At 37.6% G+C, this 27314-nt stretch overlaps 1 protein-coding gene across 2 annotated transcripts; it reads left to right on the forward strand.

The window, feature by feature from the left end:
- The first annotated feature begins 936 nt into the window (after window positions 1-936).
- Window positions 937-26239, forward strand: ERMAP (erythroblast membrane associated protein (Scianna blood group)). 2 transcript variants are annotated; one of them, XM_007492955.3, is made up of 12 exons: window positions 937-1736; window positions 11068-11157; window positions 11378-11716; window positions 12712-12987; window positions 14160-14276; window positions 14616-14648; window positions 19106-19138; window positions 22668-22688; window positions 23483-23503; window positions 23606-23632; window positions 23743-23769; window positions 24095-26239. In XM_007492955.3, exons 2-12 carry the CDS (start codon window positions 11079-11081, stop codon window positions 24814-24816), a joined length of 1695 nt encoding a protein of 564 aa, XP_007493017.2. In that variant the 5' UTR covers window positions 937-1736; window positions 11068-11078; the 3' UTR covers window positions 24817-26239. The 2 variants fall into 2 exon arrangements, with proteins under 2 accessions (XP_007493017.2, XP_007493020.2); XM_007492958.3 differs by lacking the exon at window positions 937-1736 and adding an exon at window positions 10852-10910.
- Window positions 26240-27314: the final 1075 nt, after the last annotated feature.

Here is a 27314-nt window from a genome sequence, read left to right on the forward strand (position 1 = left end):
AAGCTGAACAGCTCAACAACAAATAAATCCAGCCTGGCACAGAGCAAATTGGAAAAAGTAAAAGGATAGTGTAGAGAAATCATACCCTGTGCACACTGATAAAATTAAGTTTCTAAATTCAGTTCAATTCAGCCAACATTGATTAGAGACCTACTCAGTGACAAGCTTTGTGGCAGGTGCTGGGATTACAAAACAAAAACAAAAACAGACCTTTTATTCAAAATATTTGTATTCAACTGAACTCCCAGAGCTTTAGACCATGAGTTCCTGGAAGGCAGGGACTTGTCTTTTGCCTTTCCTTATATGCCTGGCACTTGGCATAGAGTCTGGCACACAGTAGGCACTTTATAAATGCTAACTGATTGGCTGAAGAGCAGAAGGAGTGTTGATAGAATATAGTGGAGATATGGAGTCAGATGATCTGGATTTCAATCCCTTCATAGTGGGATTACTTCTGTGACTTTAGACAAGTGTTTTGATTCCTCAGAGTCTTCATCTGTAAATTAAGGAGTTTGAATTCAACAAGCTTTCATTTCTAAATCCTATGACTCTATGAACCCATCAATATACAATACTCCATGAAATTTTGGCTGAAATGGCTGATCTTTCCAGCCTACGCTTCTCCATGCTGATGGAATCCATGGAAGATAGATCTGAGCAACACCTTCACGGTTTTCCTTTTTTATGTGTTGCTTGTAACTGTCTTCTATTTATTTTATGTCACATCAACAAGCATTTATTAGGCATCTATTATGTTCCAGGCACTGTGCTAAGTTTTGGGGATACAGTCTAATGAGAGAGAGACAGCGTGCAAACAACCATGTACAAGCAAGATATATAGATGACCTGGGAAAGGCTTTTTGTAGAAGGTAGGATTTTAGGTGGGACTTGAAGAATGCCAAGAATGCCAGGAGGCACTGATGAGGAGGGAAAGAATTCCAAACAAAGGGGACATTCTGTGAAAATTCCTGGAGTTAAAAGATGGAGTGTCTTGTCCTATGTGTGTATGGCTGGTCCATCCATATGATATGCTTCTGTTCTCTCAAAGGGACCAAAATGGAGCTGAAGCATTCAGTGAGACTTTAATAAATGTGGAAAGAGGAAAGGAAAGGTAGAGTAGAGAGGGGAGGCCATCACAGGCATAATGAATAGCATCTATATATATGGTTTAGGAGAGTGGGAAAGTGCTTCTCAAGTACAGAGACAAATAAACAGGTTTTGGAGATGATGATCCTTTAGTTAATAAAACTGGTCATTGGTAGGTACTATGGAAGCAATTATTTGTCTTAAATTGTCTTGAAAAGTAATGAACTGTTTCAAATGCTGCAGAAGGGCATGATATGGTCAAAGATATAATGAAGAATGAATGTATAATTAACATTTGAAAATTTGAATATTTGAGTCAAAGAGTGAAGTTCCCTCCCTTGGAGTTATTCTGTGGTTCCTCTGTAATGTAGGGGAGTTTCTTCTTTACTTTGCCCAATTGCTTTATCAGCAACAGACAGACAGGGTGCGGTTTGTTTATTTTATAGGAACAGCTATAGATGGAGAATCTTCCTCTTAGACAGTCCTCCCAGCTTAGGGGTTTATGCCCTGGGATAAAAACAGCACATTTCTTGGATACACAGTCTGTTTCCCTGATATATATATTTACGGTTGGATGGACCAAGAAAAAAAATTCTGAGCATAGGGGAACCCTGCTCTACTACTGTGGAAAAATCTGGATTCAAAGTAAGGTGAGTGCTCCTCTTTTCCCTTCTCCGTTGGGACTGACATGACTTTTTCTCTTCATTCTCCAATTTGGTTCCAACCTGGGATACTTAATTCCCATAATCCTTGGGCCTGAGAAAGAAATCATCACTCTTCTCTCTAGTTTCAAGGGGTAGAGGAGATGCTTCTACCTTTTGCATGTGATCAGGCCATCTGACATGGCCTGACAGTATGTCCCTTTTACCAAGTCTCATTAAAAGTAAACATTCTTTTCTTGTAATCAGGATGGTTCTTGGAAATGTGAGGTATATGAATGGTAGTTGTACCAATGTAGCACAGAAGGGATCAACTGAGAGTGTAGAGTATGAGGTGTCCAGTGGCTCTTAATGCAGTTATGGTCTGAATTTGCTTGGCAGGGTGACTGTTGATTGGTACTCAGTTTCAATGTCTGTTTATAGAGGGAATTTTTAAAAAACCTTTTATTTTTATGTCACCTTCATTTATGAATATATCTCCCCCACTCAATCCCTTACCACCTGGAAGGAATATTGTAATTTTTCTTCTGGCTTGGGATTTTTCAAAAACAAGTTACTTGAGAGACCACCTAGGAATCTTGGAGATGACTGCCCAGTGTCTTTTGGGGCAGAAGGGTAATCCCAAAACCAAGAGGAAACCAGTAGCTAATAGACTGAAGGATCTGGAAATAGGAGACAACAAGTGAAGGGGAGAGGAAAAAGCTTTTAGTTTCTTTAACTTATTTAGGCACTACCTTTACATAAATGAAAATTCCAATCTGATACATATATTAGTGAAAAAACATTCACATTAATATGATATATTTGCTGTATTAGAACAGAATGTCATTTTTTTATATTAGAATCATAGAATCTTAGGAGGAATGATGAAATTCTTTAAAGCCAATCAAAAAGTTTTACTTTGATCAAAATAAAATGACTAAAATGTTCATACCTTTGACCCAGAGATTCCATTGCTAGGCTTCAAGGAGGTCATTGACAAAAAGAAAGTTTCCATATAAACCAAAATATTTATATGAGCAGTTTTGTGGTGGTAAAGAATTGAAAAAAAAAAGTAAAATGCCCTTTGTCCAAAGAATGAATAATATAATGTAAAATTATTACTGTTCTATAAGAAATGAGAAACATGATGACTAGAGAGAAGAAAAGTGAGGTAAACAGAACCAGAAAAACAATGACTACCACAATGTAAATAGAAAGAACTACCACAAAACAATTGAAAATCAATGTTGTGAAATGATAAAGAACAAACTTTTCACCAAAGGAGATATGAGAAAATATCTTCCCCCACTCCTTTGCAGATATCAGGATCATGAGTGTGGAAAATTGCATATGTCAGATTTCGTTCTATTTGATGATTGGTATTACTGAATTTTTTTTATCATTTATTAAAAAAATTCTTTGTCGTACAGGATGGCTCTCTGGAAAGGGGGGGGGAAGACTACAAGGAGAAATGTAGATGATGTAAAAACACAAGATGTCAATACAAATCTATTTTAAAATTTTACCTAAGAAGAATATAAAGATCTTTGGTGACTTTGGAAGGAGAATTTTCTCAGTTGGCTGGTGGTTTTGAAATCCAGACTGCCTAGGGTTGGAAAAGTGAATGGATAGTGGTAAGGAAGTAGAGCCAGTGAGTGTGGAGAATTCTTTCTAGGAGTCTGGCAGTAAAAGGATATAAAACAAGAGCTTGAGATAATGTCAAGGACATCACCGTCAGAGTTTGAAGTATGGGTTAATTTCCAGAGAGAGATGTAATAGACTCAGTGTAGATTAATGCATGTTTTCTTTTCCTTCTTTCCTCCCTTCTTCTTTACCATACCTCTTACCTCCCCTTTCCCTCCCTCTTTCCCCTTTCTCCCTCCATCTACCTTCTCTTTTCCTTCCTTCCTTCCTTCCTTCCTTCCTTCCTTCCTTCCTTCCTTCCTTCCTTCCTTCCTTCCTTCCTTCCTTCCTTCCTTCCTTCCTTCCTTCCTTCCTTCCTTCCTTCCTTCCTTCCTTCCTTCCTTCCTCCCTCCCTCCCTCCCTCCCTCTCTTCCTTTTTATAGCTAATGAGGGACTTTGTTTTGTATGACTATACATCTTTGTAATACTCTTTGTTTTTCTTACCTTTTTAATGGGCAAGGGAAAGGGAGTGGAAGGAGAAGGAAAGAAAGAGAACTTGGAACAGATAATAAATAAATTGAAAGAAAAATTTTTCTTTAAAGTATAGGGTAGATCTGAACACAGTTTATAGCCAGTGGTAATAGATTCTGCAGACAAGGAGAGATTGAAGATGAGAGGGGAGGCAGAAGGGGGAGGAAAAGACAGACTGACAAATTGACCAAGGAAGATACAGTGGAGAGAGAAAAAAGAATGATTGATAGGAAAAGCTCTAAGAAAAGATGGGAGGGGACAGAACTGGGGGTATGATTAGAAGGCTTGGTTTTGGAATCATCTTTTCTTCAGAGAAGAGTATGGATGAAAATGTCTATGGATTTTGAGTTACAGAATGATAGAATAAGAGGATTTAAAATCTCCTGAGAGAATGGTGTAGTGGAAAAGGTAATGAAGACTCGAGGAGAAAAGAAGTTTGAGAAAGCCACTGAGAGGAATGAAATAAACATTCATGAAGGGCATTAACTCCCCGCTCTACTGTTTCCTTTTTCTTTCCTCTTTTTTTCCTGACATCCCCTTTTAGTTTTCTCATCCCTCTTCCCCCTGAATGTCTTTCTTACTGGCAATCATGAACACTAATAAACATAACCACAACTAAATAAGTTGCTCAAGACTACCCACAATATTATTTTAAAATCTAGTTTTTCCAAAATGTTATTTGTTAACAAAAAATTGGAAGCTATATTTTTAAAATGTAGTGTCTCCTGAGAAATTTAAGGTCATTTTTTCATGAAACATATCCTGTGTTGTCTATTCTTTAACAGTGCTACTTAAGTAATAACTTCTAACGTTTGAATTAGAACAGAATATAATCTTGAAGTTAAAAAGTAATCTAATCCAACCTATACATTTTGGAAATTCCCTTCTAAAGAAAAATTGGTAAGTAATCATTGAATCTCTGCTTAAAGATGTCTTGAGATAAGAGATAACTCAATACTTTCAGAGACCTCCCATTACACTTTTGAATCACTTTAATTTTGGAGAAGTTTTTAACTACCCAGAACAAAGATCTTCCTTTCCATAACTTCCACTTATTGTTCCGGGTCAAGTGTGTGAAGTAATTGAGCCAAAGTAAAATTAAATATATTGATTTATACAATAAACTTTTTATAATTATGTTTATAATTAAAAATTTTAACCATGTAATATGCCCTTTGTTCAGTCACTTATTTTACATGATTTGGCACTGAGTTAAGATTTGGACCTATGCTCTTTTTTATTTTTTATAACCTCTTACCTTCTGTCTTAGAAGTAATATTGTATATTGGTTCTAAGGCAGAAGAGTGGTGAAGGCTAGGTAATGATGGTTGTGCTTTGCCCAGGGTCACATAGCTGAGAAGAATCCGAGGCCAGATTTGGACCCAGGACCTCCTGTCTCTAGGCCTAGTTCTCTTTCCACTGAGCACCTAGCTGCCCCTTGATCTATATTCTTTAATTCTTCATCATGAAGCTACACTTTTGTCCCATTGGCTATTATGTGTACTTTTGACAAATAGACTATTTTTCCCAACTCTAGTCTTAATTATAGCCCATTGGTTTTCTATGAGATTTAAATCAGTTAATTTTCTGGCTATTGAGGGATATTTTAATTCCATCTCTCAGATAAATTTCTTAACTTTACACGGTGTTTGGCATGGTGCTGGAAATATTTCATCTTCATTTGGGAATCTTTGTAGTGAGGAAATAATCCTGCTTCCTAGTATATCATATATTTATTTGAGTTCATCACTCAATGATAGGAAAAAGAATTCTAGACCCATTAAAAATGAAAAATTCCTTCCAACATTTTTTGGTGGATGTTTTACAGTCTGGTGAAGATGCTCAGATCATATAGGCTCATATGAACTTATAGAAACAGAAAGTCATATAGACTTCTGTATAGTATGGCCTTGAATGAAAAAGTGAGTTTTAACCATAAAAATGATCTTTTCCCAATCTTTAATACTATAGTCTTTGTATTAGCTTGCTTATAACTAGTGTTTTTTTCTCCCATAGTAGTAAAGGTTAATAGCTTCTTTTAAAAAAAAAGAAAGAAAAGAAACAAACAAAAAACTAGGCTTTTTGGTGTTCTTCCAGCTTTGAGAGGGCTACATTGTACTATAATCAGTAATAAGCCCTTCAATTTCCAGGTTCCTCAAAAAGTTTACTCAGGAATATTTGATTCTTTTGTAAAAATGGTTGATCAGTTCTTGGCATTGTGTTTTCATTTTCAACCACTTTGTGCTTTTGTGTTCTGATTTCGTTCATTACATGATACTTGGTTGACTTCCTTCAACATCAAGAAGCTCTGCAATAGTTCTAACAGTCATTGAAATGTGATCTTCAAGAGATACAACTTTTAATTGTTTCAGTAGAGTAATATCCATTCTTAAAAACCACAGAATCGAAAACAATAAAAGAGCGAAATACCTGTGTATGACATAAAATCCATTACTCAGCTGACAAAAAGCTAACTAAAATTGGAGAACTAGCTCACTCTGGTTTCATCTAAGCAAAGTCAGATATTCTGAATCAGCTTATGTTAGTGAATACCATTACTGTCATAAAATGAAACTACATATATCAAAATTATTGATTGTTTGAGGTAATTCATATGCCATTGTAGTTCTAGCCTTAGAGGAGTTCAATTCTTTTTCCATAGACGGTCAGCCTTCCAGGCATTGGAAAATATTTATCATAGTTCACTGGACTCTTATCTTTTCATGGCTCAGTTCTTTTTTTTTCTTCTAATTTTCTTTTAAAAAATTTTCTATGGTTACATGATTCATGTTGTCTCCTTCCCCTCTTCCCTCTCCATTTCCAGAGTTGACAAGCAATTCTAATGGGTTATACATATATTATCACTCAAAACCCATTTCCATATTATTCATTTTTGTACTAGACTAATCTTGTAAAAACCAAAACCCCAAATGCCCATATAAACAAGTGATAAATCATATGTTTTCTTCTGGATTTCTACTCCACTCCCACAGTTTTTTCTCTCCATGTGGATAGCATTCTTATAAGTCCCTTGGGATTGTCCTGGATCATTGCATTGCTATTAGTAGCAAAGTCAATTGCATTTGAATGTCCCATCATTTCTTTTTTTGAATAATTTAGATGAATTTTATTGAAATCTTTTATTTTCACATTGCCTAAATTTCCCTTGTATCCTCCTCCAATAGCCACTAAGATAACCATCCAACATAACAAAGAAATCTTTCAATGATCTTTACATGGTATAATCTTGAAACTCTTTCCCATCTCAGTTGCTCTGAATGCTCAATAATTTGTCAAGGTCTTTTCTACAATGTAACATGTAGAACAGAAAATGCTGGCCTACTGAGGATCAAATACATCTCCACTGTCGCTGACCTTGTCCTGGATACTATACTTCTTTTTCTTAAGATTTCGTCAGCTTATTTGGCTTCCAGATTGCACTATTAGACTAGACTCCAGAGTTTGATGAATCAGTCCCAGTGGTCAAACATTAAGCATTTTCTGAGAATGCAATGCTGGTGATAGAGCCAGAGGGGCCAAGGAAATTGGCCATGTTGGTGCATTCCTTCAGGTCCCAGATCTTGATGAGAATTCATGGTCCCTGTCCTCAAAAGGAGTCCATTACAATGGAACTGAACACAAGTGAGAATCTATCCTAAAATCTCATCAGTGACCTTGATGAGCGCTTCCCCTATCTGGATGTCAGGGAAGGCACACTACTGACCATTTTAAGAGCTCTAGAGGTAATTGTGCCTTGAAGATTGAGGCCAGTCATTGAACTTTCACGTTAAGGTGTTGGAGACTGTCCAAATGTGGATGATGGCATCTGGGAAAGCAGAAAACCCTACCTAGATCCTGGAATGGATAGAATACCACGCTGGTGACCTTCTTGGTACATCCTTTGAGAATTGTCTGTCCTGAACTCATGTCAAAGGGAATAACATTTTTTTTAAAATATATTTTATTTGATCATTTCCAAGCATTATTCGTTAAAGACATAGATCATTTTCTTTTCCTCCCCCCCCCCCCCCCCCATAGCCGACGCGTAAGTCCACTGGGCATTAGATGTTTTCTTGATTTGAACCCATTGCTTTGTTGATAGTATTTGCATTAGAGTGTTCATTTAGAGTCTCTCCTCTGTCATGTCCCCTCAACCTCTGTATTCAGGCAGTTGCTTTTTCTCGGTGTTTCCACTCCCATAGTTTATCCTTTGCTTATGAATGGTGTTTTTTTCTCCTGGGTCCCTGCAAGTTGTTCAGGGACATTACACCACCACCAATGGAGAAGTCCATTACGTTCGATGATACCACAGTGTGTTTGTCTCTGTGTACAATGTTCTCCTGGTTCTGCTTCTCTCGCTCTGCATCACTTCCTGGAGGTTGTTCCAGTCTCCATGGAACTTCTCCACTTTATTATTCCTTTTAGCACAATAGTACTCCATCACCAACATATACCACAGTTTGTTCAGCCATTCCCCAATTGATGGGCATCCCCTCATTTTCCAGTTTTGGGCCACCACAAAGAGCGCAGCTATGAATATTTTTGTACAAGTCTTTGTGTCCATTATCTCTTTGGGGTACAGACCCAGCAGTGCTATGGCTGGGTCAAAGGGGGAATAACATTTTTTATCCACCCCTCGGGTAAGGATCTTGTTGGTGTCAGAGAAGCAGTGACCCAAAGCGAGGATTCCCAGGATTCTGGCACTGTGTAGTTCCACATATGATGCCACCTGCCAGTCTGCTTAACTCTTCTGAATTCATCTCCAGCACTGACTCCATGTTTTTTATCCTCCATAGCAGGGAGACAAGGGCACTCTGGTTGGGATGGAGGAAGAGAGGACAAGAAGATGGCCAGATGGTGGGGGTTCACATAGGGGAAACTGGGGTGCCTATGGCAGCTAATGGAACAAGCCTGTTAATTCATATTCTATGATTTGATTAACCACACCACACTCTTAATGATTAGAGATTTCCCAAAGCTGCCTTGGGAAGTCATAGGATAATAGAAATGAAAGAGATCCTAGAAGCCTTTGAGTCTAAGCCCCTCTTACAGATAGGGACAAGTCACAAAGAGGCTCCATTTCTTACCCAGAGACACACAGACTCCTCACTAGGGAGCTTCAAGCAGAGGCCAGATGACCATGGTTGGGGGTGTTGTTGATCAGGGGAAGGCTATAGGAAATAAGGCTCTTTCCAATTTTGTTATGCCATATATTTTTCTTGGTGTGGTTAGATATCTTAAAGGCCTTTTCCATTTCTGGGATGTGTGACTCATTCTGTCTAATTCTAAAGACATTGGCAATATCCTATTGAAGAAAAAAGGAGGATCAAAGAAGTGATAGGGAATGAAAACAAGTTGAGAGAAGGCAGAGCTAACAATTCTCATTTTGCTCCTGTTTTCTCTAACAAGGAGACTGTCTTTTGGACTCTAAAGGACAACACAAAACAAAAATAACTAGTAAAGAATTGATGCCAAGATAAGTAGGAAGTGGCATAGTGGATAGAACATTGGATTTAGAAACAGGAAGACTTCCTGAGTGCAAACCTGACCTCAGACACTTAGTTGTGTGAACCTGGGCAAGTCACTTAACCCTGTTTGCCTTAGTCTATAAATTGAGCTACAGAAAGAAATGGAAAACTACTCTAGTATCTTTGGCAAGAAAATGCCAAATTGGAAATAACTGAAACAAGTAAGCAACAAGAGTGCATCTAAATGCTTTTTAAGTTCAAATCATGTAACCCAGATGCTCTACATTCATTGGTCCTGAAAGGCCTGAGGGATGTGATTACTGATCCATTGTTGGTGTTGTCTTAAAGATCATGGAAAATAGGAGATGTACCATGAGACTGAAGAGAGGTACAAATGTTGTTCTGTCAAAGGGAAGATAATGGGATCCACAAACTGTATGCAAGCAGATTACTGCAAGATTCTAAAACATTATGTTGAAGGGATGCTTAGTGAAATTTTAGAAATGGAAACAGTGATCATATAGAGACAGAACAATATAATAAAGGATAGGTCATACAAACTAATCACATTTCTTTTTCTTTTTTTTTTAAACCCCTACCTTCTGTCTTGGAATCAGTACTGTGTATTGGTTCCAAGGCAGAAGAGTGGTAAGAGCTAGGCAATGGGGATTAAGTGACTTGCCCAGGATCACACAGCTGGGAAGTGTCTGAGGTCAGATTTGAACCTAGGACCTCCTGTCTAGAGTCTAGGCCTGGCTCTCAATCCACTGAGCTACCCACGTGCCCCCTCTTTTTTTTTAACAAAAGATTCCTCTCTAACACTTAAGATTCTGTGATTTGGACCGTTGGCCCTGATGGGTTTTAGTGGAAGAATAGAAATAGAGCAACTTTTACAAAGGAATTGGATCTTAAGTTTATACTATGAAGAACTAGAATTGTCTAGTTGCTAATTGAGGCAAAGGAGTCTGATAGATAGGGAAGAGCTGCCTGCTCTTGTACTTGAAAGTGATATTTAACATCATATAGGTCCTTTGCACTAAAGCTGAGTGGAGCTCAGTGTATGCATTGACCTCCTCACTTTTGATCTGTATTAAAGTGACAAATAAATTGGTATCACTTGCTCACACCATAAAATATTCAAGTTATTCTTCGGGCTACAGAAACATAAGAGAACTAACCTTTCCCCATGATATATTTGACAGAGTGAAGGACTGTGGCACACAACTGAATTACCTTGGTTATAACTACCATATGTGATCCAATGAACCTTTGGCATATCTACTTTCTCTCTAGCAATTGGTGAATTGAGATTTCTGTGAGTCTTTTGTTGGAGTTCTGTATGGTCTTTCCCCTTAAAAGTAGCAAAAGTATCATTTTTGCTTCTGTTTCCCCTTCTGAACTCTTCTTAAAATGTCTTTTGTTGCTACTATTTTTTTTTACATTATAGTAGTCAATTTGTATATTATTTGATTCTTTCTTTTCATTCTGCATAAATGTGTATATTTTCAAAGACTGGCTCAGGCTGGAAGGAGAGCCAGTACTATCACCATTTTTTTTTATGGTCAGTATGTAGTTTTAGTTTGCATTCCTCCGTGCTCTTCTTTATGACACCTGAGCCACTTTACTGACTTCCTCTCTTCATCTGTTTCTATGACCTTCCATATTCTTGTGTATATCACACTCATTAACCCTGTACTTATTATTTGTTTCTGCCTTAGCTCTGGTGGAGATGGCAAGTTGCTCCAGTTTTCTTCTCTATAGCTACCTCATCATTTTTCTGTCTCTCCAGTTGCCCACAGAGGGATCAGGTAAGTGTCTGCCTGTTTTCTACTACCCAGGGCAGTTAGGGATCTAATGATTTAGAGATTATCTTTTCCTTTCCTTTCCCTAGGCATAATCTTTCCCTATGCCCTTCCCCAGTTTACCTCCTTTTTTATCCCATCCCCAAGCCGATTCATTCTTGTATTTTGCTCATTTGTTTTTGTTTTTTAATGCTTATATACACTGTTTCTCTGGGTCATGGCACAGGAAAAATTGGCAAGAGGAACTTGGTCTTGCTAGGGACAAAAGCTGAGTTGCGCTGTCCTCTATCCCTCTGGATGGTCCCTGAGTCTATAGAGGTGAAATGGCTACGGACCCAGAAATCCTCATCTGCCCAGACTGTTCACGTGTATCGGAATGGGCAAGACTTCTATGGAGAGCAGATGCCCCAATACAAAGGGAGAACAGCCTTGGTGAGAGACAACCAGGAAGACAATTTCATTCTGGAGATTTACAACGTCCAGCTTGAAGACCAAGGGCAGTACTATTGTCAGATCCAGGCTGGCATTCTGAGCAAAAACGCCACTGTGAAACTGGAGGTTGCAGGTTAGAATGGGGTGTGAGGGAGTGTAGGGTGACCCATACTAGGACTGGATTACCTTTTATTTTCAGAAATCTTTTCCAGAGATCCCCTGTTTGTTTATGGTAAAGTTTGTTGAAGCCCCACCAAATACCTCAGGGGAAGCAGCAATCCTTTCTGAGATTTCTGAATTGGGGTGTGAGTGAAAGGAGAGTGTGTTCTGCTGTTGCTATGACATCTTAAAGACTTCCTGGAGACTCAGAGTTTAAGTCACTTTCCCAGGCAAAAGTAGATTAGTGTAGTGGATAGTACCCTGGACTTGAAGTTAGGAAGATCTTGGTTCAAATCTTAGCTTAGATAGTAACTGTGTGACCATGGGAAGGTCATTGTGCCACTCTGGTCTTCAGATTTCTCATTGGTAAAATGAGGGGGATTGAACTAGATATCCTCTGAGGTTCCTTCCAGCTCTAAATCTATGGTTTTATTATTCTTCAGTGGTCACATAGAGTCAGAAATGAGATTTGAACCCAATTCTGCTATCCAGTATACTATTCTATCTCCATTATGATCATAGGACTTTTATAGAATGATAAGTAATGATAAGTTCTATAATAAGTGCAGAGGGATCTTTTCAAAATATCAGTTTGCCATACAGCTTGGCCCCAAATTCCTGCCTCTCAAAACTCTGGATAATAAGAATACAACCATTTTGGGGTCATCTTGCATCATTCCCTCAATTGAGCAGTCTTAATTCTGGGTTCAATGACCCAGAATTCCCAGTAGCAACAAAGATGAAACTGATATGGTACCCAACAGGGGTGGGGGCTTATGAGTCCAGATGCTGCCTTAGACTACAGGGAAGGCTATAAAAAAGGAATGGGGTGTCATACAAATCTTATACTTAGTTTATCTTGGCTGTAAAAGGAATGTCTTACAGTGGTGGTGGTAGAGGGAGTGTTTTGGGTAAAGAGGAAAATGGAAGGAGGTGCATTGCTGGTTCAGGTAGATCTTTCTTTGCCAGCTTTGGGCTTGGATCCTTATATTCATATGAAAAGCTATGAAGATGGGCAGATTCAGCTGGTATGCAGATCCCTGGGATGGTTTCCAAAGCCTCAGATTCAATGGAGAGATACTCATGGAGAGATACTTCCATCAGAGACCCAATACCTGGAGAAAGAGGGGCTATTCCAAATGGAGACTTCTCTTAGCCTGAGAAATGTATCTCCAGGAAACATGACCTGCTCTATTTGGAATGCTGCTCTCGATCAAGAGAAGAAAACAACTCTATTTATAGCAGGTAAACCTTTGATCAAATGTGAGAATTTTTGTAAAGCACTTTTCAAACCTGAAAGCACAATAGAAATATCACCTGTGATGATTATTGTTAAATGTTCTTATCAAATTGGATCAGAAGGGGTCTTTAATGGGGCATATTTCCAAAGAAAATCCAAGACTTTAGTACAGGGATAAGTAATATGGACCTAATTCATACTTGAGTGCCACTGAGGAACACTGGAAACAATAGTTAAAAGGCATTTGACTGCCATGGCCATTGTCCAAGTTTCCTTTATCTTCACTGTTTTCTCTGTTTCCCTTTCTCTTAGTCTCTAATTTTTCTCTTTTCCTTTTTCTCTCTCTTCTGTTCTTTCTTTGCCTAAGTTTTTGGCCAGTAGCACAGATAGATGCTGCTTAATTCCATTTATGGTTATCAGGACTAAAGAGGATGGGACCCACACTGTCCCATTCTCATTGGAAGAGAAAGAGCTAGTTGGAGATTTTATGGGGAAAAGGAACATATAATCCTTATGAGAAGTTTTTGATTCTTTGGAGACCAAGGAGCTCTCTCTCTCATTTTCCAGAAGGTCATTAGGTCTATAGACTTGTAGGACTAAAAGGGCTTTTGAGGAGTCAGTTAATACATCCTACTGACAAGGAAGGATTACCTAAACCATCTCAAACAGATGAAATTACATCCTGTTTCTAAAATACTTCAGGAGAAGGATTTTTAACTTTTTATACATCATAGGCTTCTGTTACAGTCTGGTGTAGACTAGGGATTCCTCAGAATAGTGTTTTTAATGCATCAAATAAAATACAAAAGATTACAAAGGAAAGCAATTATATTTAAATATTATTTTTCAAAATAAAAAAAATTCAGGGACCCTAGTTTAAAACCTCTACTTTAGTGAAAGAGATTTCCCTAAATGTTGGCCCATTTAATATTTTGGCCCCTGAGAAGAAACAGATCCTGATAGCAATTAGGCTGCACCTACTCTCCAGAAGGAATTGAGACAGAACAAGAAAAAACTAGTCTCTGTCATGTCTATGGATATATATGGTGCCTAAGCAGCTTATCAGTGCCTTTGTAAATCTTAAAACCTGATATTCTTGTGAATTAACATTAGAATTATTCTTGTCATGATTATTCCCCATCTCTCTCCTCATAAAACTGGGGGTTTTCCATTTCAGCCTTTTCCCATTTGCATGTTGCCCCCTCTACAGTGGGTCTGGTTGTGATTCTGCCCATCTTGGGACTCCTCATTGCATTGGGTATTTATATCATATGGAAGCAACGCAGAGCTAGAGGTAAGATGATAAAAAGTGGGTGTGAGAGGGCTGTGAGTGGGCTGTGCAATGAGATTCCTCCTGGAAAGACCAACAGAAAGGAAGCAAATCTAACAAGGCACATTGATTGGCAAAGGGATGGGGACTTTGTGGGGAAAATATAAGGCTAAAGTGGGAACTGATAAGTCTGGAGTTGTGGCCTTGGACTATAGTAATAGGACTGTGACATGAAAATAGCCCTGAAATAGTCTTCTCATTTTTCAATCTTCTGACTGACCTTAGAAACCCAGTTCTATCAATTAAACAAAGAAATATCCTATAAAGTGTCCATTTCATTTGTCTCTTCTTTCCTTCCTCTAGAGAAGCTTCTTTACCAACAAGTAGTAGAAATAGGTGAGTATCATGAGTCAGGAGCAGTAACGGGTGACCAGTTACTGCTGCTTCTCCTACTATTGGTAATAAAACCAAGATGGCCAGTTGCTGGGTACAATCTTTAATCACTCTAGTTTGGCTTCTAATAAAGACAAACTCTAAATCTTCCTGAATTTCTTATTCCTCTGTGTTTAGGGCTTGTAATTAATGACTCTGGATGAATGTGATTCTTAATTAATTTGAAAAAGAAGCAGATCTGCTGTAATAGAAAGAATCCTAACAAATTAATCTCACTTGTTTCTGTATTTTAGGAGTGTTCTCTGACTTTCTCTACATATGTGCTCAAATCTCTCTTTGTTCTTGGATTGTGTTTCTTAAAACTATGATATCCATATACCCCAGAATCCCGGGAACGGTCATTATTTCGAGAAATAATGATACGGATGAAGATATTTTTTGCTGATACTTCAAAGAACTGGATTATTGTTTGGGCAGGTGTTTCATTCTCTGAGCCAAATCACATAATGTAATAGATGATCTTTTGCTACAGCAAACAACAAAAACAAAAACAAACAGGCAATCAAAATAACACCCCCTACTCAGCCAACCTGGTGAGGAGCCTTACTGAACTTAGTCTGACTGGTCATCAAAGAAGGGATTTATAGTCCATCACTAAGAGCACACTCAGAACTTTTTCAGCTTAGTAGGACCTGCCAGTGTTTGTGCTGCTCTGTTCTTAGAGCTCTTGGGAACCCAGGGTTATTTCCATGATATGATGAGGCACTAGAGTAGGACTTTTGATACCCATAAAAAGGCTGAGAATAGGTGAATGGATTAGAAAATAATCCAATAATATATTGCTTACAAGAAACACACTTGAAACAAAAGGATTTACATTGGGAGTGAAAATGAGGTGCCAGGACAAAATCCATTATGTTTTACCTGACTAAAAAAATCAGGAATAATGATTAAAGTTTTAGATAAAGTTACAGTAAGTATAAATACAATAAAAAGATAAGCAAAGAAATTAAATTATGCTTAAAGGCACCCTAATAAATCAATATCACTATTTAATATATGCATGCCAGATGACATAGCACTTAAATACTTAAAAAGTTAAGCAAATTGGAGAGAGAAACTGGTAGTAAATTATAATAGTAGGAAACCTCAAATTGCCCCTGTAGACCTACACAAATCTAACTAAAAGATAATCAAGAAAAAGTTAGGGACTCAAATAGAACTTCGAAGAAATTGGGAAATTAGAGATGATCAATCTGTGATGAGTACTGCATGAGAATAGTAAATAATTTACATCATTTTCAGCTTTATATGTCACCTTTACAAAAATTGATCATGTATTGAAAAATAAAGATCTCATTAAAATGAAGAAAAGCAGAAATTCTAAACATAACACCTACTAATTACAATATAATAAAAATTATATTTGAAGAAGGGTCCTTAAAAGAATTAAAAGATATTTAGAAATTAAACATACTTTAAATAATAGTTTGCTCAAAGAATAAAGAATAGAAAGTCTTATTTACAAAATTACAATAATGAGGTAACATGCCAATACTTGGGCAATAAAGCTAAAGCAGTTCTGAGGGGAAATTTTATATCTCTAAAGGCTTTCATCAATTAAAATGGAAAAGGAGTAAATCAGTGAATTTTAGGAGTGCAACTAAAAACGATAAATTGGAAAACTCCAACTTAGCCACAAATTAGAAATTCCACAATTTAAGAAGAGATTAATAAAATTAAAAGCCCCAAACTATTGAACCAATAAATAAATCTCAGAATTCGTTTTTTAAAAAATGAATAAAGTAGTTAAGCAAGTAGTATGATTTTTTAAAAAGAGGATATAACCAAATTATTCATATCAAATGTGAAAAAGTAGAATTCACAAAAAGAGGAAATAAATGAAATTATCATAAATTATTTTGCTAACAAAACTGATAATTTAAAGGAAATAGATGAATACTTAAAAAACCTAAAGTGCCCTGTTTAACAAAAGTAGAAATGGACTATTTAAGTAATTCAATATTAAATAAATTGGACAATACATATATGAACTCCTAAATGAATAAAAAATAATCCAGAACCATATGGATTTGCAAGTGAATTATATGAAACTTTCAAAGAACAATTAATTCCAACATTATACAAACTATTTGCACAAATAGGAATAGAAGATACCTTTCTGATCACTTTTTATGATACAAATATAGTTTTGATGCTTAAGCCAAGGAAATGGAGTAGCATTCTTGGTATAATAACATAATTAGAGCTTTAGAAAGTTATCTTAACAAAACTCTTAAATATCTTAAATCAAAAAATATAGACCAAAATATTTCCCACAATCACCTATATACAATAGTAATCTATAAAAACTAAAGAACACAATTTTAAATAGATTTCACCATACCAAGTATTCATAAATTTCAATCTCTGTGGAAACAAAAAGCTTTCAAAATATGGTGAACTAGCCGAGGAGATATAGGATAACTAGAAGGGACACAGGATAGGGTACCTATTGTCCATTTGGATATTGAATTTGGAAAGAGGGTGCTTTCAGTGAACCTACTGAGGATTAGCTTACATATTAATACTTGCATCCAATTATAGGAAATAGTTATTTTATATCTATATATGTAATAGTTCATAGAATACTAAGAAAAACAAAAAAGAATAAAAAATAGGAGAGTGACTTGTTCCAGCACCATTTCTAGCTGAACCCAATAAAAAAGATGAAGTAACAACTGTAATTAACAGTATTCGTTTATATAATTCTAAAGGTTTATAAAGAAAATAAAATTGCAGATCAAAAGAAAATTGAAGTAAATAGAAAAGCAAACATACCTTTTAATGAGGCTTTGTGAAAGGAATATCCTTTGTCAGATTATGTGCCATTATTTTTAGTTTGGGAAACCTGAAGGTATCTTTTGCTCTAAGTGAACTAGTTATTGGAATTTTGAATTTAGAAGACTGATAAAGCAGCAAGTAAATTCATCTTATATACCCTGACATCTCAAAAATCTCTAGGTATTAAGTGATGGCATTTATTTCCTAGAATTGAGAGTTGGAAAGGACTAGAAGAAAAAAGCATATTAGGTTTGGAGCCAGAAGCCTGTGCTCAAATTCTGATTCTGCTCTTTAATTCTTTTGTGGTTTTGTACAAATTACTTTACCTCCTTGGACCTCAATTTCCTTCCCCATAAAGGTAGGGATGGAATAGCTGATCCCTAAGATTTGCTCTAATTCCAAATCTTCTGATTCTGGGATCTTTTTGAGTGATGTGAGTGTAGAATTGAGGATGTAAAAATGATGTAAAATTTTTTTTTCTCTGTTCTGATGAAGGGGCAGAGAATAATGTTAATAGGCAAGAAGACATCTGGGAGTTGGACAATTGTGATGATGCTAGTTAGGTGAATATAGAAAGAGATGCTAGTAAAAAGTGAAATACAAGAAGAGAACGACAATTTCCAGCAGGTATGGGATTGCTGATGTATCATGGTCACACCAAACCATAGGATTAGCAGTATTCTTAACCTCTGCATCACAAAGGGATCCATGTAGTAAAGTAGAGGCTCTGGGTTCTAGTTCTGGATGGACTATTAACTCACTTTGTATCCTTGGAAGACCTGTTTCCTCTTCAGTAAAATGACAAGGTCATAGTTGATGATCCCTGAAATTCTTTCCAGTTCCAACAATCTCAGAATAGAATAGAAAGTTTTCAACTCAGTCTTTTAAAGAATTATTTTTCCCTGTGTAAATACAACTCTGATGACCATATTGGTCTGAATAAATGACATACTCCTAAAATGAAATCTCTCTAAAAGGAAATAACAAAAGTCTACTATGAATTGACCCATATGAAAATGAGTTAGTGTTTCACATGTGTAAAGACTTCTTATATCCTTCATACCCTATGGTACTAAAAATGTGAAGAGAAGCTGTATAGAATCACGGAACTACAGAATCTGAGAATTGGAAGGAACTGCAGGGGCAGTCCATACCTGGACAGGATTTTCCTAGGCAACACCCTCAACAAATAATGATCTAGCCTTTGTTTGAAGACTCAGATAAGAGTGTACTTTCTAGCTCTCAAGGCAGACTATTCCATTTGAATAACTCTGACTCTCAGTACATTTTCCCTTACATCTAGCAGTCTACCCATAGTTCTTGGTTCTGGCCTTTGCTAAATACAAGTCTAATTCTTCTATGTAATAACTCTTCAGTTATTCAGATTTTACACATGCCAGTGGAGAAATGGAGGAGAGAAAATGGCCTGTATTCAAACTAACATAGAATACAGAGGAAATAGAGAAAAAAAGATTTGCTTCAATCAAACCCACTTTACAACTAATTTGGTCAAAATGTATTTATTCCATATAATAAGATCAACTTTGTAGTTTACATAGAAATATAACCATCAAAGTGACAAGATCAGATCTCATTCCCTTTTCCTTTCCTTCTAGAAAATCTTCTCTCAGACCATGGGAAAGAAAAAGGTAATTATTGGTGACATACGGGGACAAATGAGGGATGGGTAATTTTTCTTTCCCTATAAGTAAGGAAGATGTATTTCATTGCAATGACCATAGATACTTGATGAATACAATTTTTACTGTTAAAGAAATTGTGAGATTATGAGATTAGCATGAGAAGATGGAAGGATGGCCATGATTGAAACTTGGCTTTTGGTTACTGACTTCGCATGTATGCTAGTTTTCCCATTTGTTTCTAAAAAGAGTATCTATGAACTATTTACCTAATATAGTCATCTGTTCTCCTCAATTTATAAAATTCTAATTTGTTTAACATGGTTTAATTGAGGGCTGAGCTTTGAATCAGAAAGACAGGTATGAATCTTACCTCAGATGCTTACTATGTATGTTATCATGGGAAAGTAATTTTATTTCTTTTCTTCAATTTCCTTATCTATAAAATGGAAATAATAATAATAATAGCATCCATCTCAATAGGTTGTACTGATGATCAAAAGCCCTATTACATATAAATTACATATTTATTATCATACTACATATAATTACATATGCAATAATATATTACATTACATATATAAAGACATAGATATCTTAGTTATTATTATCATCATCACCATTAATTTATTGAAATACTTTGATGAATTCCTGATCCCTTTGATGATTCTCACCTTCAATGCTGATTGCCACACATATGAGCCTTCTTATCATGGGTGAGTCTTGTTGACATCTCCCATAAATTCTACCTTAGAGGATTTAGAGGAAGTTAGGTGATGTAGTGGATAAAATAGATGTCCTGGAGTCAAGAAGATTTGATTTCAAATACTGTCTCAGACACTTACTAACTGGGTGACCCTGGCAAGTAAATTAAATTCTTAGTTTCAATTCCTTCATCTGTCAAATGGAGATAATAATAGCACCTACCTCCTGTTATAAAGATACAAAAAGATAATATTTGGAAAGCACTTTGAAAATCTTAAAGCCATTGCTAGGGGCCTTCATGTGGGTCCTTTACTATTTCTTTAGTACTAGAGGGATCCATTTATTATCATTCTCCTTTGTGTCATTATTAGGTCACTTCTTTGAGGGATGAACTTGACATCACTTCATGTATTGGTCTCTGGTAGTAATGCACTTCAATCTACAGTGATACCCACCATGTGTCTTTAAATTCTTTGTAAAATGTGGCATTCCATGATTTGCAGTCATATTTGCAGTGCTGGGAGAAAATTGGTATTAAAAAAATGGATTTTTATGTTGGGTAGCAACATGAGCTCATTAGAAGTCCTTGGTAGTTTCCAAAGTAAGCTAGTCTGTTGTCTTCTTCCACTTTGATTCTGAACGCCAAATATTATGCAGATTTGCTTCCCTTTCATTGCTTTTCACCTTTTTGAAGGGGAGGGATGTGCATTTATATAGCATCTACTATGTACCAGGCACTGTGCTAAAAAGCTTTGACAATATTGTCTCATTTGAGCTTCACAACAAGCCTGTGGGGGTAGGTGCTGCTATTATTCCTTTTTGTTAGTTGAGGAAACTGACAGAAAGAGGTTTAAGGGATTTGCCCAGGGTCAGGGAGCTAGTAAGTGCCTGAACCTCAGTTCCACACTCAGCACTTCATGCCTGCCAACCAGTTGCCTTTGGTGATGTGATGGTGCTCATAGTCTTCTGCCATTTTCCTCTGGATTTTTTTACAGTGAGCTAAACTGATGTTGCTCTAGGCTTCCACATCTTTGCCTGCAAATAGATGAGGAAGCCAGCTGAGATTGTTTCTAGGCTCTTTTGACCTCTTTGTTGTGTTGACTTTCTTTCTTTCTTTCTTTCTTTCTTTCTTTCTTTCTTTCTTTCTTTCTTTCTTTCTTTCTTTCTTTCTTTCTTTCTTTCTTTCTTTCTTTCTTTCTTTCTTTCTTTCTTTCTTTCTTTCTTTCTTTCTTTCTTTCTTTCTTCCTTCCTTCCTTCCTTCCTTCCTTCCTTCCTTCCTTCCTTCCTTCCTTCCTTCCTTCCTTCCTTCCTTCCTTCCTTCCTTCCTTCCTTCCTTCCTTCCTTCCTTCCTTCCTTCCTTCCTTCCTTCCTTCCTTCCTTCCTCCCTCCCTCCCTCCCTCCCTCCCTCCCTCTTTCTTTCTTTCTTTCTTTCTTTCTTTCTTTCTTTCTTTCTTTCTTTCTTTCTTTCTTTCTTTCTTTCTTTCTTTCTTTCTTTCTTTCTTTCTTTCTTTCTTTCTTTCTTTCTTTCTTTCTTTCTTTCTTTCTTTCTTTCTTTCTTTCTTTCTTTCTTTCTTTCTTTCTTTCTTTCTTTCTTTCTTTCTTTCTTTCTTTCTTTTCTTTCTTTCTTTTCTTTCTTTCTTTCTTTCTTTCCCCTTACCTTCTGTCTTGGAACCAGTACTGTGTATTGGCAGTACTGTGTATAAGGCAGAAGAGTGTTAAGGGCTAGGCAATGGGGGTTAAGTGACTTGCCCAGGATCACACAGCTGGGAAGTGGCTGAGGCCAGATTTGAACCTAGGACCCCCTGTCTAGAGTCTAGACCTGGCTCTCAATCCACTGAGCTACCCAGCTGCTCCCTTGACTATTTCTTAAATGAGTGAAAATTCCCTTATGTGACAAATCAATGAATACCATAGCCTCTGAAGAACTGACATTGAGGATCACTCAGAGGGCAATGGGGAAACACGTGGTAGGAAGTAGCAGGTTGCAACACATAATTCTACAGAACATTCATAAAATATGTCTTTTTTCCCCAAGTCCTTTATATTTATTCTAATTAAATATTGTCCTATTAAATTCAGTCCTTCTGTTCAGCCTATGAGAATCTTTTAGAATTTTGATTCTGTAATAGGGCATTACTTATTGACTCTCCCCAGATTTATTCATCAGAAATGGGATAAGCTTGCCTTCTATGTGCACTTTCCTTCAAGGCATTGCTAAAAACGTCAACAAGAACAAGGTCAACGTGTTATAAAGCCATGTGATATTCTGTCAGAGAGTGCTTACTAACTGGCAACAATCCATTAATCACTACTTTGGGGTCTGGTCATTCAATGAGTTCTGAATTTAGCTAACTATACTATCACCCAAGTCACATTTTTCTATATCGTGATGCTGCTGTATACACATCTGGGCATATTCACATCTTTGTCCAAAACACACACACAGAGCCAACCAAAATGAAAGAGAACAGAAAAAAATTAAAGATTAAAAGAAATAAGATCTCTTTTTAACCTTTTGGCTAAGATCAAGTATAGGAGAAATAAAAAAAGACCTCCTAAAAATATCATCAGTAAAATGAGTATAAAATAATATAAATCCACAATTCTGATGTTTGGGAGACACTACTTAATAAAGTAGCAACAAGAAACTCCCCCTTGCCCTTTCAGTAGGAAATTCAAATTAAACACTCCAGGGTTCTTTTGGGGGAATGGGGCTAGTTATGTAATGACCCATTCTGGGATGGGCTTCCTGTCTCTGGGAGTCCTGACATTTATATCAGAGGAAAAGCAATGTTACTCACCAGTGTTGGCTTGTTTGTTTGTTTTTCCCTAGGGAGACTTCATAAAGGACTCAGTAAGTTTTGCTCCTTTCCTAAATGGTGGCACATATTATTATTATTCTTTTTTACCAATAAGGCTTCTTAGAAAGTTCATATGTCCAGGGTTCAGTTCCTTAGGGGCAGAAGGAGTGAAATTCTATTTATGGGAATGAAGATTTCTTGGGTTTCAAAATTCCTTTTTCCTTCTATAACTATTTATAGAATCCTAGATTGTCAGATCTAGACAGACTTTAGACTTCCTCTAGAGACCTAAGGGTTCCCAACCTCTTCTTTATCATAGCTCTCTTTGGTAGTCTGGGGAAGCCTCTGAACTTTTTCTCAAAATCATGTTTTTAAATGCAAAAAAAAAATAAAATGTATGGGATTACAAAGGAAACCAATTGTGCTGAAATTAAAATGTAGTATTTTGCTATCCAAATTCACAGATCCCCTGAAATCCATCTTGATGGTTCACATCCATGGTTAAGAGCATAGTCCATGATCTAGATCTAGAAAAATCCATTTTTTAATTTCATAAATGAGAAAGTCCTAATCATGAACTAAATTGGATCTATACCCTGGGTCCATAGCACAGACCTCTTTCTTAGGTGAAACGACTGCAGAAGAAGGCCCTATTGATCCCTTAGCAACCATACTCCTTAAATATGACCTAAAATGGTCCTGCCCCAAGAGCGAATCCCACCTTATGGCAAAGAATGCTAGATACCCGGCAGCATATTACTTAGGGGAATTTGGAATAGGAGTGAAAGTTAGCTGGACTGGATTCTCTGGAGCAGAAGCTGATTTCTCAAACTTTTTTCTATTTTAGAGAAACATCGGGCTGAGCTCAGTAAGTTCTCCTTTTCCTTAATACTTTCAGTTCCAACATGCCCCCTATGGAACCTCTGTTTTCAGGTATTAGTTCCTCATCTCCCTATTTGCTCTGTTACAGAACTGAAAAGAAGTGCAGCGAATGCAGGTGAGATGCCATTTCCAATGTCTCTCCCTTGCCTCCTCTGGGAGTTTTCTGCCTATCTATTGTTCTTCCCTGAAAAGCTAACCACTGTCTTCCTTGTATCCCCTTTGCAGGCTGGAGGAGAGCCAAACTACACCCCGGTAAGTGATGCTGGTCTCTAAAAATGTCCATTTCCCTCCAGCCTCTAAAAACCCCCTTTTCTTGCCCTTTTCCTTCAGCATGCCAGAGACAAAGGTAGCATTTCCTCATCAAGTAGGGCAGTTTTACAAGAAATCTCTCAGAATATTTCTTCCCTTCCCAGTGTCTTTGCAAGAATCTTGGCAGAGTCAAAAATAGCCTTTCTTTGCTGGGACCAGTCACAGGAGAGGGCCTAGTGCCAACTTGTTTTAGTCCTGGACATATCTTGTAAGGCTGCCCCAAAGTCTCCTTGCCTCGGTCTGTACCCTCGCCTTGCTCTCTCCACAGTGGATGTGACTTTGGATCCAGACACCGCTCATCCCAAACTCTTGCTCTCTGAGGATCTGAGAAGTGTGAGGCTGGGGGACAAACGACAGGATGTTCCTGACAGCCCCAAGAGATTTGATTTTGTCGTCAGCGTCCTGGGGTCTCCGAGCTTTACCTCTGGCTGCCATTACTGGGAAGTGTGCGTAGCAGACAAGACCAAGTGGATCCTTGGGGTCTGCAGTGAGGCAGTGACCAGGAAGGGAAAGATCACAGCATCCCCTTCCAATGGGCACTGGCTGTTGCGTCAGAGTCGGATGAATGAGTATGAAGCTCTCACATCCCCGCAGACTTGCTTCCACCTCAAAGAAAGCCCTCGCAGGGTGGGGATTTTCCTGGACTATGAAGCTGGATTGGTCTCCTTTTACAATGCCACCAACAAATCCCACATCTATACATTCACCCATGCCTTCTCTGGCCCACTGCGTCCTTTTTTTGAGCCTTGCCTCCACGACGAAGGGAAAAATGTGGCTCCTTTAATTATTTGTTCAGCGTCACAGAGCTCTGAGGAATTCCTTGACTCTAACCTTTCTCCTGAGACTCCTCAAAATGAAAAGCAGATTTCAGGCATTGGTAATGGGAGCATACCTTTGAAGTCAAACCTTTACCCCCTCCAGGATATTATTTCATCCTGGCCCTCTGATGTCCCCCCAGCCCTTCAGGGACTCAGGGCCCCATCCTTCTAGTGAGATGTCTGTCTCCTGATTGTGCCCCTACTCCCACTTCAGGCTGGCCCCAGCATCCAAGTTTGTCAGATGAAGAAACTGAGGCTCAGAGACTGTGACTTGTCCAAGATCATAGCTATGGACCTAGGTCTTCCTGACTCTGACTTCTATGCCAATGATCCCCATAGAAGCATACTTGGTCCTGTTACAAGGCAAGCACAGAAGTATGAGAAACACTACCCTGGAAAGAAGACTTTTAAACAATAGGATTCCCTGAACTGTGGGACCCAGATGGGGATAGCTGAGGAAAAACTGGCAGATACACCAGCCTGGTATGTGTACTTGAATAGAGAGCCATCCTTGAGTTAAAACTTGGGCTCAGCAAGAATGCCAAGAGGCAAAGTCAAGAACTGTAGCTTCCTGGCAAACTTCATTTGACCAAGGAGTAGTACGCTGAGAGTGTGAGGCTAGACAAGGTCACTGGGCAGGCAACTGACTCCTCAACCAAGCCTGCCACACATATCAGTGAGCCAGTGACCGACAAGGGGCAGTAGGATCCCTTTTACATAGAAAGGGCAAGTCTGAAGTGAGACCGACTTTGTGTGGCTTGTGGAGACTGGACCTATTCATGTAGAGACTCATTTACCATGTGGGATAAGCCTATTCAGCCCATCCATCCGCCAATTGCAGGAAGAGTCCTACACAGCTCTGAACTCCCACCCATAATGACTTAGATTACCTCATCAGTGTTAAAGATGAACTGTTTTTGTCATCTTTGACCATTAAAGTGGGTACCTCGCTTTTTCTTCCTTTTCTCTTTTTAGACTGGGAAGTCAGGAGGGAAGACAGGACCAAGGGGGGAGGAAACACATTAGAGAATCTGTTTTTCCAGAGCTGAAACTGCCTTTACAAGATCGACTCTTCATGCAACTGTCTCATTTTTTATTTTGCATTCTGAGTGTCAGATTCACATGAAGTTGTCAACTTTAATTCACTAAGGTGTTTGTTTCATCTCTCGCCCACATATTCATTCTTGATCGGTCTGGTAAAGCTTTCCCAATATTGGTATAAATGGCTGATAATCCTTTGAACGATAAAAATAAACAAAAAGAGAATTTGATTTCTGAATCTCATGCTAACAATGCTATTTCAAGTCCATTTAAACTTCATGAGATTATTTGTGAAGCAACAAAAAACGCCCATCTCCCCCAAACCTGGATTTACCTGGCAACCTTTTTAGTCTTGTCCTGTTTATGTTCATTCATCCAATGAAAATCGAGACTTGTCGGGCAAGTAGTTGAGTGTAGTCACTGGTCTGGTTGTTAAGATCCTTGGGTTTTAGGCCTGGCTCTGGTTCTGTCTAGGTGTGTAAGTCTGGATAAATCTCTAGGACAAGTGTGCTGCCTTAGTTTTTTCCTCTGTGAAATAAAGGAATGGGACTATATCTCTAAGGTCTATTCTATCTCTAAATCCTATTTCAAAAGAAATATTTTTTAAAAATTTCTTGAAGTATTGAAGCAAGTAGTTGATATACCATATATTTGGAATGAAAAATAATAGAAAAAATGAAATTGCATGAGAGTTTTTGTAATTGAAAGCTAGTGGTTGAAGAAAAATATGTTTAATTAGAGAAAGCTATAGACTTTTAAAAAATTTATTTTTACTATCATGCAAAACACACTTTCATATTGATCATTGTTGTAAGTGCACACTCATAGAAAACCAAAACCTCAAAATAAAGTCACAAATACACCAATGTGAAAGATAATCTGCTTTGATCTGACTCCAACAGTTCTTTCTCTGGAGGGGGATAGCATTCCCCATCATAAGTCTTTTAGGATCATCTGGGATCATTGCATTACGGAGAGTAGCCAAGTTTTCACAGTTGAGGGGGCAGCTGGGTGGTTCAGTGGATAGAGAGCCAGGTCTAGAATTGGGAGGTCTTGGGTTCAAATTTGTCCTCAGATACTTCTTAGCTGTGTGACCCTGAGCAAGTCACTTGACCCCCATTGCCTAGTCCTTACTACTCTTCTGCCTATTTATTCTAAGGCAGAAGATAAGGGTTTAAAAAAAATACTTTTCACAGTTGATCATTATACAATATCTCTGTATACAAAGTTATCTCATTTCTGCTTATTTCACTCTGCAGATCTTTCCAGTTTTTTTCTGAAATCTTTCTATTCATCATTTCTTATAGCACAATTAATATTCTATCACCAACAGGTACCACAATTTGTTCAGCTATTCCCCAATTGATGAACATCCCAATAATTTCCAATTCTTTGCCATTACAAAAAGAGCTGCTATAAATATTTTTGGACAAGTAGATCTTTTCCCTTTTTTTATTATCTCTTTGGGATAAAGACTCAGTAGTGGTATTTTGGAATCAAAAGGTATTCAGTTTTATAGCCCTTTGGGCATAGTTGCAAATTGCCCTCCAGAATGGTTGGATCAGTTCACAACTACACCAATAATGTATTAGTGTCCCAATTTTGTCACATTCCCTCCAACATTTATCA

This window comes from Monodelphis domestica, chromosome 4 (assembly GCF_027887165.1).
Source record: "Monodelphis domestica isolate mMonDom1 chromosome 4, mMonDom1.pri, whole genome shotgun sequence".
Lineage (NCBI taxonomy): Eukaryota > Metazoa > Chordata > Mammalia > Didelphimorphia > Didelphidae > Monodelphis > Monodelphis domestica.

What these genes read in the sequence shown, in the direction of transcription:
- ERMAP (XM_007492955.3), top strand. Translation starts at nt 11,079, where the DNA reads ATGGCAAGTTGCTCCAGTTTTCTTCTCTATAGCTACCTCATCATTTTT. An exon ending in GTTGCCCACAGAGGGATCAG is followed by an intron (nt 11,158 to 11,377) that starts GTAAGTGTCTGC and finishes GTCATGGCACAG; the next exon opens with GAAAAATTGGCAAGAGGAAC. An exon ending in GAGACTTCATAAAGGACTCA is followed by an intron (nt 22,689 to 23,482) that starts GTAAGTTTTGCT and finishes TTTCTATTTTAG; the next exon opens with AGAAACATCGGGCTGAGCTC.